General features: G+C 48.4%; 1 protein-coding gene across 3 annotated transcripts in view; it reads left to right on the forward strand.

Moving 5' to 3' along the window:
• The window catches only part of LOC129862391 (chromatin remodeling regulator CECR2-like), a 47,285-nt gene that overhangs the window by 29,098 nt on the left and 4,743 nt on the right, over positions 1 to 13,444 (forward strand). Inside the window, exons 4-18 of one of the 3 annotated variants that reach the window (XM_055934005.1) lie at positions 2,587 to 2,714; positions 3,132 to 3,212; positions 3,379 to 3,437; positions 3,552 to 3,712; positions 5,543 to 5,632; positions 5,734 to 5,890; positions 6,984 to 7,113; positions 7,210 to 7,247; positions 7,392 to 7,483; positions 7,627 to 7,753; positions 8,243 to 8,610; positions 8,826 to 8,978; positions 9,165 to 10,002; positions 10,477 to 12,343; positions 12,489 to 12,556. In XM_055934005.1, the coding sequence (XP_055789980.1) occupies positions 2,587 to 2,714; positions 3,132 to 3,212; positions 3,379 to 3,437; positions 3,552 to 3,712; positions 5,543 to 5,632; positions 5,734 to 5,890; positions 6,984 to 7,113; positions 7,210 to 7,247; positions 7,392 to 7,483; positions 7,627 to 7,753; positions 8,243 to 8,610; positions 8,826 to 8,978; positions 9,165 to 10,002; positions 10,477 to 12,343; positions 12,489 to 12,537 (4,338 nt within the window). In that variant the 3' untranslated portion in view covers positions 12,538 to 12,556. Of the gene's footprint in view, positions 1 to 2,586; positions 2,715 to 3,131; positions 3,213 to 3,378; positions 3,438 to 3,551; positions 3,713 to 5,542; positions 5,633 to 5,733; positions 5,891 to 6,983; positions 7,114 to 7,209; positions 7,248 to 7,391; positions 7,484 to 7,626; positions 7,754 to 8,242; positions 8,611 to 8,822; positions 8,979 to 9,164; positions 10,003 to 10,476; positions 12,344 to 12,488; positions 12,557 to 13,444 lie in introns of all 3 variants that reach the window. The other 2 variants (XM_055934006.1, XM_055934004.1) reach the window with 2 other exon arrangements.

The raw sequence follows: 13,444 nt of genomic DNA on the forward strand, positions 1-13,444 counted from the left end.
GAAATCTGTCCTTTGGTCTGATGAGTCCAAATTTTGAGATTTTTGGTTCCAACTGCCGTGTTTTTGTGAGACGCAGAGTATGTGAATTGATGATCTACGCATGTGTGGATCCCACCGTGAAGCATGGAGGAGGAGGTGTAATGGTATGGGCGTGCTTTGCTGGTGACACTGCCAGTGATTTTATTTAGAATTCAAGGCACACTTAAAAACTTATTGTCAATAGGGGGGCGCTGTTTTCACTTTGGGAAAAATCGTGCCCAATTTAAACAGCCTCGTACTCTATTCTAGATCATACAATATGCATATTATGATTACTATTGGATAGAAAACACTCTTAAGTTTCTAAAACTGTTTGAATTATATCTGTGAGTAAAACAGAACTCATTTTGCAGCAAACTTCCATACAGGAAGTGAAAAATCTGAAAACGAGGCTCTGTTTCAGGGCCTGCCTATTCAATTGCCTTATATTTATCGGTATGCATGCACTTCATACGCCTTCCACTAGATGTCAACAGGCAGTGGAAGGTGGAATGGGGTGTCTAGCTTGATCTGAGGTCGAACGAGCTTTTGGAGTGACAGGTCAGCCATTTTGTCAGTTTTCCAAGGCGCGCGAAGGAGCTCCACATTGTCTTCTGAAAAGCGGTCGGTATACACAGCGAATATCTCCGGCTCTGATTTTATTTGATACATTTGATAATAACATCATAAAGTAGTTTTTTTCAACCGAGTTTTATCAGTTTATTCAACGTTTATTGGGACTTTTGGAGTTTTCCGTTCTTTGCGCCAAGAGAGGATGGGAATGTTAGTAACCTTGGCTAGCATTGTGGTGCGAATTCGACAGAAGAAATGGACATTCTAAAACCAAACAACGATTTATTCTGGACCAAGGACTCCTTGTACAACATTCTGATGGAAGCTCAGCAAAAGTAAGAAAAAATGTATGATATTTCGTATTTCTGTGTAAAATATTGACTCCTGTTCTCCGCCGTGTTGGTGAGTGCTGTCTCACAATAACGCAAGCTGTATGTTATGGTAAAGTTATTTTAAAAAATCTAACACAGCGGTTGCATTAAGAACCAGTGTATCTTTCATTTGCCATACCACAAGTATTTTTATGTAAAGTTTATGATGAGTTCTTTGGTCAGATTAGGTGAGTGTCCAAAATATCTCCGGACATTCTGGGAAAATGTTGCTACATATTCACAATGTATAACCACGATTGCAGCGCTAAATATGCACATTTTCGAACAAAACATAAGTGTATTGTATAACATGATATAACTGTCATCTGATGAAGTTGTCCAAAGGTTAGTGATTAATTTTATATCTTTTGCTGGTTTTTGCGAAAGCTACCATTGCGGTGAATAAATGCGTTTGTGTGTTTGGCTGTTGTGGTAAGCTAATATAATTCTACATTGTGTTTTTGATGTAAAACACTTAAAAAATCGGAAATATTGGCTGGATTCACAAGATGTTTATCTTTCATTTGCTGTACACCATGTATTTTTCATAAATGTTTTATGATGAGTATTTATGTATTTCACGTTGCTCTCTGTAATTATTCTGGCTGCTTCGGTGCTATTTGTGATGGTAGCTGCAATGTAAAACTATGATTTATACCTCAAATATGCACATTCTTCGAACAAAACATAAATGTATTGTATAACATGTTATAAGACTGTCATCTGATGAAGTTGTTTCTTGGTTAGTGACTAATTATATCTCTATTTTGTCGGTTTTGTGAAAGCTACCTATGCGGTGGAAACATGGTGAAAATATGCGGTTGTGTGTTTGGCTATTGTGGTTAGCTAATAGAAATACATATTGTGTTTTCGCTGTAAAACATTTTAAAAATCGGAAATGATGGCTGGATTCACAAGATGTTTATCTTTCATTTGCTGTATTGGACTTGTGATTTCATGAAAATTATATTATATGATATCCCTGTCCCGTTAGGCTTGGCTATGCTAGTCAGCTTTTTTGATGAGGAGGATCCCGGATCTGGGATGGGTATTAAGTAAAGGTTATTAACCATCATGACTACCACAGCATTCTGCAGCGATACGCCATCCCATCTGGTTTGGGCTTAGTTGGGACTATCATTTGTTTTTAAACAGGACAATGACCCAAAACACACCTCCAGGCTGTGTAAGTGCTTTTTGACCAAGAAGGAGAGTGATGGAGTGCTGCATCAGATGACCTGGCCTCCACAATCACCCGACCTCAACCCAATTGAGATGGTTTGGGATGATTTGGACTGCAAAGAGAAGGAAAAGCAGCCAACAAGTGCTCAGCATATGTGGAAAGCATTCCTCATGAAGCTGGTTGAGAATGCCAAGAGTGTGCAAAGCTGTCATCAAGGCAAAGGGTGGCTACTTGGAAGAAACTCAAATATAAAATATATTTGATTTGTTTAACTTTTTTTTTGGTTACTACATGATTCCATACGTGTTATTTCTTAGTTTTGTTTTCTTCCCTATTAAAAAATAGGAAGAAAAAAATAAAGAAAAACCCTTGAATGAGTAGGTTTGTCCAAACTGTTGACTGGTACTGTACATTATTAATCCATGCAATGTTTGATCCCAGGGCTTGGATGCGGACAGCCTGCGCGTGGAGCCGTTGGGTCAAGATGGGAACGGTACCCTCTACTGGTACTTCTATGGTACCCGCATGTACAAAGAGGAGCCGGTCAAGAGGAAAGCAGAGCACGCCCGGTAAGTTTGCACCATAGGACATCAGTTGTAGATGTTGGATGGTTTTGCTTGCCCATAATTCACCAATAGAGGTCGCCGTATGTGAACACGTTGCTAGTGTATATAACCATGTTTTTTATTTTTTGGATTCTCTGATACTTTACTGTGTGTGTGTGTGTGTGCATTTATATATGCGCTCTGGTTTTTGTAAAGAAATGACCTATGTAAACAGTAGCACTTCCTACTGCAAATTATGTTTTCTAAGGAAGGACAAAGTAGGCACCAACATAGTTAGTTATTCTCCGTAACTACATGTACTTGCTAACCTGTTAGATGTTAATTACACGGGTCACTCCGGTAATAGCTACCCAAGTAAAAGGCCTGTGTAATTTAAAGTGTGGGCGGATATTTGTTTTTCATGGTGTTGTTCCCCCACAGTGAAGCCCTTGTGATCAAACCAACAGAGAAGAGGAAAAGAGGAAGACCACCAAAGAAGAAAGTGGAGGAGATCCAGCTAAGGTGACCAGCAGCAGGGTCTCTCCTTTGTGGTCTCACATTCTCTCCGCTCTCAAACAAAATGTCTCCAGAGAAATAAATATTTTCACCAGCTTTGTTCCCCAGTCCTTGTTCATGCAATGCTTTGGAGTGCATGGTAAATACTGAACGGGCTGTCCTTTTGTTTCAGTGAGGTGGAGATCGAAGGGAAGAAGGAGAATGGACTGGAAGGTCTGCACTCAGGCACAGGTGAGCAAAAAGACAAAGCTATCAAACATGGTCTGTTTAGATTGACTTCTAGTGATGTATATTGATGCTGACGATTGGGGACTCATGTTGACCATGATGTGTCTGTCCGTCCAGACCGTGAGCGTGGCGCCTGGTCCCTGGTGTGTGACACAGAGGAGCAGTGGGCCAGTCTGGCTGAGAGCATCAAGGACAAAACGTCCCCCCAGGACCGCCACCTCTACCGCATCATCAGCCAGAACTTCCTCCCTGAGATCAGCAGCATGATCGAGCTCAAGGTCAGACAGCTCTCTTCTCTCCTCACTCTTCATTCAGACATTAACTCCAGGAGGCGTTGGGAAGTGGAGGCTGGGAGGGAGGCTGTGTGATGTACCTAAAGGTGTGGAGGCGGACTGGTCTCTGCTTGCCCAGAACACCAGCTTCCAAACCCTACAGAGCCTTGGGCCCAAAGCATGTCTGTCTCTCACTGTGGACCAGTTGCCCTGTGTGCAGCTGCTGCTGGCGTGACAGTCGGGGCCGAGGACGCTCATTTATCACTAGTTTTTCTTCTGGGGAATGAGACTCGCCTTGGGAGATTGACGCCATGTTTTAACTGTTCAAATGCTGCCCTTTTAAGACATTGCATACTCATTTATCTTTGAGTATACGTAGTTAGACAGTATATCTGTTGCGAGACGAGCACATTCTGATTGGTGGTGGCTGCTATCCCTAGCCCACCATTTCCTAGTGTCCTCTTGTCTGATAACACATACTGGCCCTGTTGCTATAGAAACCCAACACAGTCTGCCTGTCTGTGACGGTCTAAAGCCCTTTGGCCATTCTGTCGGCATGGGGTCATTCTCTAATGATCACCCGATGGTGACCTGTCCTTCACGGCCAGCATGCCTGGCTGGTATCTTTCTGGACATATTCACAGTTTTCAAGCTGCTGAACATTCCCTTCCCACCGGGTGCAGGCTCTGGAAGTACAGAGCAGGCGTCTGAGTTGTATATGTGTAGCGTGTGTGAGCGCACACAGGCGTGGATTCCTCCAGTTCCCGTCCACAGCCCTGGCCATCACAGCCATTTGGTGGGGGCGCTGGCGGGAGGCAGGCGCTCACCTTGAGGTGGGATGGAGCCTCTTGATTGACGGCCCTATGCGCTGCAGTATTGTCGACCACTTAAGTGGCGACACCAGAGGCAGTCCATCTCCTGTGTGGGATTAAGTGCTGTGGGTAATGCAGAACAGAGGAGCCCCGGGACACGCTTGTGCTGCGGTGCAGAGAGAGAAGACTGGGGGATGGGAGCTGTAGCTCATTCAGCACTTTGACACCCCCTCTAGTTGTGGTGGAGGCGGCCATAAGCACCAGTGGAGCTACCTGCCTTGCTCAAACATGTCCACATGCTGCTGGCAGGCAGAACTCTAAAAGGGGGAAGGAGTTAGCCCTGGTGGTGTTCACAGGCCCGGTCATCTGATGGGCTCTGACGGAAGCACCAAGCCAATTCCCTGACATAGATATCGATACTTCCTGGCCCAGAGGGCGCCGCTCTGACTGCAGCTTCCTTCTGTAGTTTTTTCTTCGATGCTGTGTATAAATGTTAACAGGTTGTATTCTGCGACCAATTTTGATACTCATGGACACGATTTGGGAAACAAAAAAATTATGTAACTTACTTACTGATTGCTGCAATATAGGCTTTTTCATGAAGTGGCTATGCTACGATCTGTTTGCAAATTAACACACACACACACACATGAGAAACAGCCCACCCCCACTCCGCTTTTAGTGGTAATTGTAACGTTTGATTATTAATGTCACGGGGAGCATGGAGGAGTTTGGTTAGTCAGAGACCCCCTGGGTGGTGGGTAGCGCGGTGGGTGGGGTTTAAATTGGGGTAGTCAGGGGGTGGGGAGGAACAGAGCCTGAATCGCCCAAGGGCATGTGACCCCTCCCCCTCTCCTCACAGCTCTGCTGGAAGAGCACAGAGGATTCCCCAGGGTCTGCTTGGGTATTGGCTCCTGTGGAAGCGTTACTTGATCAATGCGACTGCGTGTGATTTATTTTTTTACAAGTGTGAATAACGAACCCACTTATTTGTGTTTTAATCTTGATTATTTTTCCTCTCCAGGAGAATGAACAGAAGCAGAGGCTGCTGGACCCCACCCCAGTACGCAGCTCTTACCGGCTCTCTGAGAAACGCATGAGCCAAGAGGAGGAGGTGAGACCAGCTGTGTGTTTGTGTATAGATGGTTCTTGGTGTTCTTAGTGTGTCCTGTCTCCTGTGAGACCCAGTGGACTGATAGTTTCCTGTGTATCCAGGACACGCTGCAGGCCATAGCTGACGTGGAGCAGCAGAAACAGAGGGATGTGGACATGGACAGGCAGGCCCTGCTGGCAGAGCAGAAACGAGAGGAGGAGATGCTGCTTCGGGAGGAGCGTCAGAGAGAGGAGCAGGAGAGAGTCAAGGCTGTGGAAGGTGAGTAGTGGAGCTGGGAGGGGTAGACGGGGTGAGGCTCAGAGTGTTACACTAACGGACTCCGGGATCAAAGACAACATGATGGATTCTAAAGGACAGCCAAACTCACGCACACCTCTGCATTTTTATTGCCGGTACCGTTGCCTGATCCACTGCCTCTGGTTGTGAATTATACCGGGGTAGGATCTTAGTTTGACCTATAATGTCACAGCAAAATAATCCTGCAGCAACAGGATTTTAACATTTGGTCCATAAAGTTGCTTGATCGGTAAAATAACAACCCAATGTTTATATCCCAATACAAATTAGCTAGCAACACAAGCTAGCTAGCTAAATTGACATAAATGTTTAATGCTTTTCGACCTGTCCCCAAATTAATATTGTTGGTTCTCATTTTGATATTTCTACCTGCGTGTCCTGATCGCGTCTGGTGTGGGTGGACAAAATCAACATGCACGCGCGAGTGGTGTGGTCTGCATGTAACAGTGTGTTACTGTGGCTTTTCAGACAATTTATGTACATCAAGAAGCTCATCTGCATCTGCATTTCTTGCGGTGCAGGAAGATTCGGAGTAGCAAAAGTCATCAAATTTAATCTGTGCCGCATTGGGCTAAGAGTGGGAATGTTGAGCCCTTTGAATCACAAGAGACTCTTCCTCCGTCTGATGTCATCTGTCAACGGTTAATTAACTGCTGAACGACCCTCATGAATGTATTATAGATGAACAGCAGGACCGGCTGGGCTGCCTGGTCTCGGGTGGATTGGAGCCTCAACCCTCCATCTTTTAATCCGCACAGCAGGGGACGGCCTTTCATGTTGAAAGATAAAGCAATATGTGCTCCTCTGTCTCATCTTTTTATCAGCTATGCCTGAAAGAAGATGGTTGATGAATCACTCTTCTCTGAACTCCTTCAGTCTCTCGTGATATTATGCCTGGTTTTTATGGACTCTGCGAACCAGCAGATGGCCGGATGGGCAACAAGTGCCCTTGAAACTGTAAGGAGGCTAGGAAGTACCACTAGCGTTGGCGCACTATTCCTCATGGTGTTGTGTGTAATTCATTGTGGTTCCCGTGGTCTGCTGTGTCCCCCAGAGCGAGCGCGGCGGCGGAAGCTGCGTGAGGAGAAAGCCTGGTTGATATCCCAGGGGAAGGACCTGCCCCCCGAACTGCTGCACCTGGAACCCCACTCACCCATCCAACGTGCCCGCAGGACGAAAGCGTTGTAAGAGCACACTACCACTCAACACTAGAGTACTGGTCATTTATGGAGAGTAATCTGTGTGGATTTGTTTTGAAAATGTTCAATCTTTTATTGCAGCTATGAAATTGATGATGATTATACGGCGTTGTACAAAGGTAAAGTAAAAGAATATGCCCTGTCATCTATGCAATCATCATTGTATCATATCTGTATGTGTAAAGCATATTGACCTGCTGCAGACTCTTCTGGACAGTTAGCCAGGATGGTGCCTCTGTTCTGACTACAACTGTTCTCCACAGTGTTGGAGGCCCTGAAAGCCCACAAAGACTCCTGGCCTTTCTTGGAGCCTGTGGATGAATCCTATGCCCCCAACTATAATGAGATCATTCAGGTGAGCGAACTCACAGTGAAAAAGACGGGTCCAAACTTTGTCAAATGAAGGTTAGATGCCTCGGTTATGCGTTTTTTCACATTTTAATTTGATGTCATCCATTCCACAAGTAGCAATTTACGTTAGCCCTGATTTCTCCTCAGACTCCGATGGACCTGTCCACCATCGAGAGGAAGTTGAATGAAGGGGAGTACATCGCCAAGGAGGAGTTTGTGTCCGACGTGAAGCTCATGTTTGAGAATTGCATTGAGTACAATGGGGAAGACAGTGGTAAATACACACACTTCATTTTGAGCTTAACCTCATGCATGTTGTCCCTCAAATGCCTCTAGCACTTGAAAAACTTTTTGGGGGATTGACTTTGGACTTCAATTATGAATGTGAAATAGATCAATTTGATTAAGTGGAGGAGGAGAGAATTTTGGGGGAGAGCTGGGCTGTAATGTGGCTCTGGCCCTCACAGATTCGACAGTGATGAATGGGAAGTGATTGAGCTGTGCTCCAATGCACCAGGCCCTGCCTGCCTGCCAGAGAGACATTCCAGCTCCTAGCTAAGCCCCCTGTCTGGAGTCATCCATCTGTCTGAATGGTCTCCCCAGGGGTCAACCACGCTACGGCCCTCTGGGCTGGTCAGCCTGCCGGCCAACGCTGGGGTGTGTCTATGCAATGGGGTTCAGATGATACTCTGATATTTGTGTCTATCTCTGTTTAACTGGCCAGATGAATGAGCCCTGTGTGCCTGTCTGTGTTTTTCGGCAGAGTACAGCATCATGGCGGAGTCCCTGGAGCGCTGTTTCAGCCGAGCCCTGCTCAAGCACTTGCCGTCGGAGGACGGTGACACGGACGAAGAGTTCCACGTGTGTGGTGAGGACCGTGAGAGAGACCGCAAGGAGAAGAGGCGGAGCAAAGGCGCCAAACAGGCGGGGCCAGAGCGCTTGGGCCGAGCCACTGAGCATGCCTCGCGCAAACGGACACATCCAGGGGGCAAGGGCAGCACCGCCATGGAGGAGGGGAACAAGGTGGCCCAGCCTCCCCCTCCCACCCACTGGGCCAACAGGCACCCACACCCCCACAGCATGCCCCATGGACAACCCCACCCTGGGAATCTATACCACCGAGCACAGCAGGTAGCTAGGAACGCTTATTTGATATGTAGTTCTTGTTTAGGCTTAAAGGGAGGCCATGCATGTCAAAACAATATTTCACATAGGAGATAGTGCTTTAGTACTTCAGTAGGAGTTAATAAAGAGAAAAACAGTTAAAAGAGTAGTTTTAGATAAGGACAGATAAATGCGGGACATTTTAGACATGAGATAGTGAACTGTCATCCATTCTGCAGCAGCTTCAGCACCCACCTGGTGCCCACGGTCCACACATGTATGGTCAGAGGATGGCCATGGACCCCCGCTACGCCTACCCTCACCCTGGACAGGGACACATGCCCCGGCCTGGAGACCCCAATGCTCACCACATGCCTCAACATTACAACATGCAGGTGAGATCAGCTAAGAAAACGATCCCATGGAGTTTTCACATATTTGATGAGGAACTATCTTGTTATCTGCTCTGCTCACACAGTGTGCTCTAGCTGAACAATCTTTTGTGTGTTCCTGCTCTGTCACCGTTGGTTGGTTATATTTGCTGCTATGCAGACATACTGATAGACGTCCTTGTATTCCAGCCACACCTGAGGGATGGTCACCACATTGGTCCTAGATACCAGGTGGGGCCTGATGGCCGGCCTCTCCGTCCCCAGCACCACCAGCAGCAACACCCCTACATGGGTCCCACCCACGGCCCCTCACTGGGCCCCCGCCCTGTGGCCCTCCAGTCTGGGGGCCTCTGCACCCCCACGCCCGAAGGCAACATGTACTCGTCCCGCCAGCACACCGACGGCCACCCCATGCACCCCAGAGGGAACCGTTACCCCGGGCCTGACGTCCCACCACAACACAACTACCCTGCCTTCCTTCCAGGCATGGGCGTGCCTCCTAGCATGTGGTCAGGGATGAACCACCAAGGCCAGCAGAGGCCCAGTGGACCTGGGATGCAGGAGCAGAATATGGCTAACCACCAGCAGCACCCCTATTTCCATGGGGGTCCACGTCCCATGGGCCCCAAACCCTGGCCAGAGCAGCCTGGTGGCCCTGGAGGGTACCCCCCACCCCCGACTAGCCAGTACAGGATGCCCTGTGGCATCAGCACCTCCCCGGGGCCCATGGCCCTGCGCCCTCCCATGCCTCATCAGGACTCACGGCAGCGTCTGGCCTCCATGCTGGAGAGCCCAGAGATGATTGCCCTGCAGCAGCTGTCTGCCTCCTCTACCGGACTCCCTGCTGGCTCCTCACGCCAGCTCATGGGCAACCTTCAGCAGCAGCCCCCACAGGGAGTTGGCAGCGCACCAACTCAAGCTCAGCCCTCGCAGCACCCCCCCCCCCCTGAAATTCAGCTGCTGCGTCCTGCCAGAGACGATGGCCCAGATAGCCAGCCTGCCCATCACGCAGACATGCAGCCCAAAGGTAGGAATGATCTTCTTTTCTTTACAACTCTCCCTCTAAGCTTTATGAAAATCAACTTGGATCCTCGTTTACCTCCAAAAAAAATAATATTCAGAGTTGTCTGAAGTTCTGACTATATTTCATAAGCAAACCCTCTCCCCTCATCTCTTTGCAATGTGATGGTAATCATTTTTCACAGTAAGTGACTAATTAAATATTCATCACTTCAATGAAGTCTAGCGGCTTGCTTTGAGGGTGGAACTGAGATGACATGTCATCACACTGCAGCTACACTAGCAAGAATATGTTTTATATAAAGGACAAACCCTAAACATTTCTCGAACAAAAATAATCAAAGATGGTGTTAATTTTGAGTCTGTCTTGAAATGTAATAGGACATGTTCTCCGTCTGTAGAGGCATAAACTCAGATGTTCTACAAATGGATCCTTTGTGTTCACTGTAACATCCTTCCTCTATATTCTCTGTCCTAACAGAGTTCACATCAGATCACATAACAACCAACAACAACCATGCAGGAACACGGATAACCCCCTTCCAGTCTGAACAGGATCGTCCCACAGAGCCTCCCAGTCGCCCCACTGGGGGCATGCAGAGCCCCTCGGCTCCAAACTTGGGCAGATCACAGGAGAGGGGTAGCGGGACCGGGGAGCAGGCTGTGTCTGGGCCGGGACACCCACAGAGCTCAGAGACAACCGACAACCAGGAGGGGGAGAGAAGAGTACAGTCTGTCTGCCAGACTCCCACTCAACAGAACAACCCTTCCATTGTTCCTCCTCCACACCCCCAAAATTCACCTCACTCCCAGAACTCTCCGCACTCCCAGAATGCTCCACAGCATATAACCCAGATCCCCACTCAGCAAATCCCAGAGAATGCCCCTCACCCTAAGAACGCCCATCAACACATGATCCAGAATGCACAGCAACAAAACATCCTTCAACATATCAGTCAGAAAGCCCCACAGCAAGGATCACAAAACCCTCAGAACACACCTCCACATGTGGCTCAGAATCCCCTTCAACGTGGTCCGCAGCTAAGCCCCATGCATGGAATGCCAAAATGCGCCCCCCAGGGGGCCCAGCCTGGCCCTGGTCCACCACAGCCAGCCCCTTTCACCTCCCTGCCCCCCAGCCACCCTGTGTCCCAGCTGCCTCCCCAGCCCAGCCCAGCCGACCATGGAGACCAGAGGCCCAGCGAGCCCACTAGCAGAAGGGATTCTGGAGGCAGCTCTGGTAACCCCAGCATGATGATGAAGTCTGGACCTCCCAACAGCATCTATAAACAACAGTCGTTCAGTCCCAAGGTGCAACAGACACAGTTGGGTAACCAGGGCAGTCTGGGGCCAAGGGGACCAGCACCTGGTCACATCCCAGCCATGCCTCCCCACTCTCCGGGCCAGGTTGCTGGAGCCATGGGCAGCCCAGCACATCCACACTATGGTCAACCTATGGGCAGGCCCATGCCCCCTTCAAATCGTCAGCCTTACCCAAACCAAGCTATGCCCCAGACCATGAACCCAAACCATAACCCTGCCGGCTACCCTACCTACCACCAGCAAGGAGCTGCCTATCCATACCACATGGCCCAGCAGCAGCATCTCCAGGGCCACACCAATATGTACCCCCAGTACCAGCAGCAACACTTATACCCCCAGCCCCAGGGCAACAGCCGGGGGGGCTACCCACCTGAGGAGTGGCATAGGCAGCAGCAATACCAGCCTCGCCACCCCATGCCCTCCAACACCTACCTGCCTGCAGCCAGTGCCAAGGTCAATGGGTGCCTGAAGGAGGGCAGCAGCATCGGCTCCCCCCTGGGCTCTGAGGGCTCCGGGGTCAGCCTGATGTCCCCAAGTCTCCTGCCCGAGGGCCTCCATGGAGGCTCTGCGGGGAAGGAGAGCAGGGAGGCTGGCAGCCCAATGAAGCCTCAGCATGCTCGGGTGGAGGAGAGCTCAGAGCGGCCAGAGAGCCCGAAAGAGATCCTGGACCTGGACAGCCACAACGCTGCCGCACGCCGCTGGAGTTCCCAGCCCCTGCCTCAAGTGGCCAACTTCCTGTACGACCCCCGAGCAGTGCATCCTGGGATGCAGCAGGGTGGGGCCCCACCCCCCCACATGATTTCTCGGCCTCCATACCCTAGCCAGCCTGGCTATCCTAGTGGACACTACACTCCCCAGAGACCCCACCCCCACCTCATGGAGGCCCTGCAGCGGCCCCAGCACCTACCCTTTCACCCGGGACAGACTCGCATGGCCATTTACAGACACCCCCAGACTGAAGGCCACTTCCAAGGCATGACGGTCCAGCAGAGAGGCCTGGGGCCTGAACACTTTCTTCACCCAGGGTAAGAAAGAGCTACGCTAAAGATTCTAACTGTTCATTCCCTTGCAGGGCTTTTTTGCATAAGAGACATTGATCTCAATAGGATTCCGTGCAGAAAATATGATTGAAAATAGGTTATTGGTGTTTTATCTAATGTCATCTTGTAGGCAGCAGACGATGTCTCCCAGTGGTCCCAGCAGTAAACAGGGAGTTTGAGCAACTCTGTGGAAGCAGGGTAAGTGACTATTTTAAGGGTATATTTTGTATTTATTATGGATCCCCATTAGCTGCTGACAAGACAGGAGCTACTCTTCCTGGGGTCCAGCAAAATTAAGGCAGTTGTACATTTTAAAAACATTACAATACATTCATAACAGATTTCACCAATCAATAGTTCAATAAATCACATGTTTCAGTTAGGGCTGTTACGGTGACCGTATTACTGATAAATCGGCGGTCACGAGTCATGACCGCAGTTAAATTCCACGTAACTGTTTAGTCACCGTAACCAGGCTTCTCCAAGCTCTGATGCTGCTGATGGTCATTAGTAGCCAACCAAACTTGCTAACTGCCTGGTCCTCAGCACTCTATTGTCCCTCTAATCACTCTGACATCAATTCAAATGTAATTGAAAATCAAACAATTGCGCAACATTTCTATAGGCTATGCAATTGTGTGAGAACATCGTTTTGGTGGCCTTTATTAAGAAGAGGATCCCATCAGCTTTCTATAGGCTAGGCCTACTATATTTTCTCAACTTTCCTAATATTAAGCACATTGCTTCGCTTTACAACAAGAGTATAGCCTACCTAGCATGAAAATGAACCCCTGCCCCTGTTTCGAAACGGGTGCATGATAATGGTCAATTTTAAATCAAAACAAATTTCTCACATATTATTTATTATATGTAAAGACAAGATTAATTCAAGAACAATCTGATGGGTGACAATATTAGCCTATCGGTTGTGAATGATATATTATCACTTGTGAATCGATATCAAAATCAAATCAAACTTTATTTGTCACATGCGCCGAATACAACAAGTGTAGACTTTACCGTGAAATGCTTACTTTACAAGCCCTTAACTCTTCTTGAGCTGCACTGTTGGTTAAGAAAATATTT

This window comes from Salvelinus fontinalis, chromosome 9 (assembly GCF_029448725.1).
Source record: "Salvelinus fontinalis isolate EN_2023a chromosome 9, ASM2944872v1, whole genome shotgun sequence".
In the NCBI taxonomy this organism is placed as follows: domain Eukaryota; kingdom Metazoa; phylum Chordata; class Actinopteri; order Salmoniformes; family Salmonidae; genus Salvelinus; species Salvelinus fontinalis.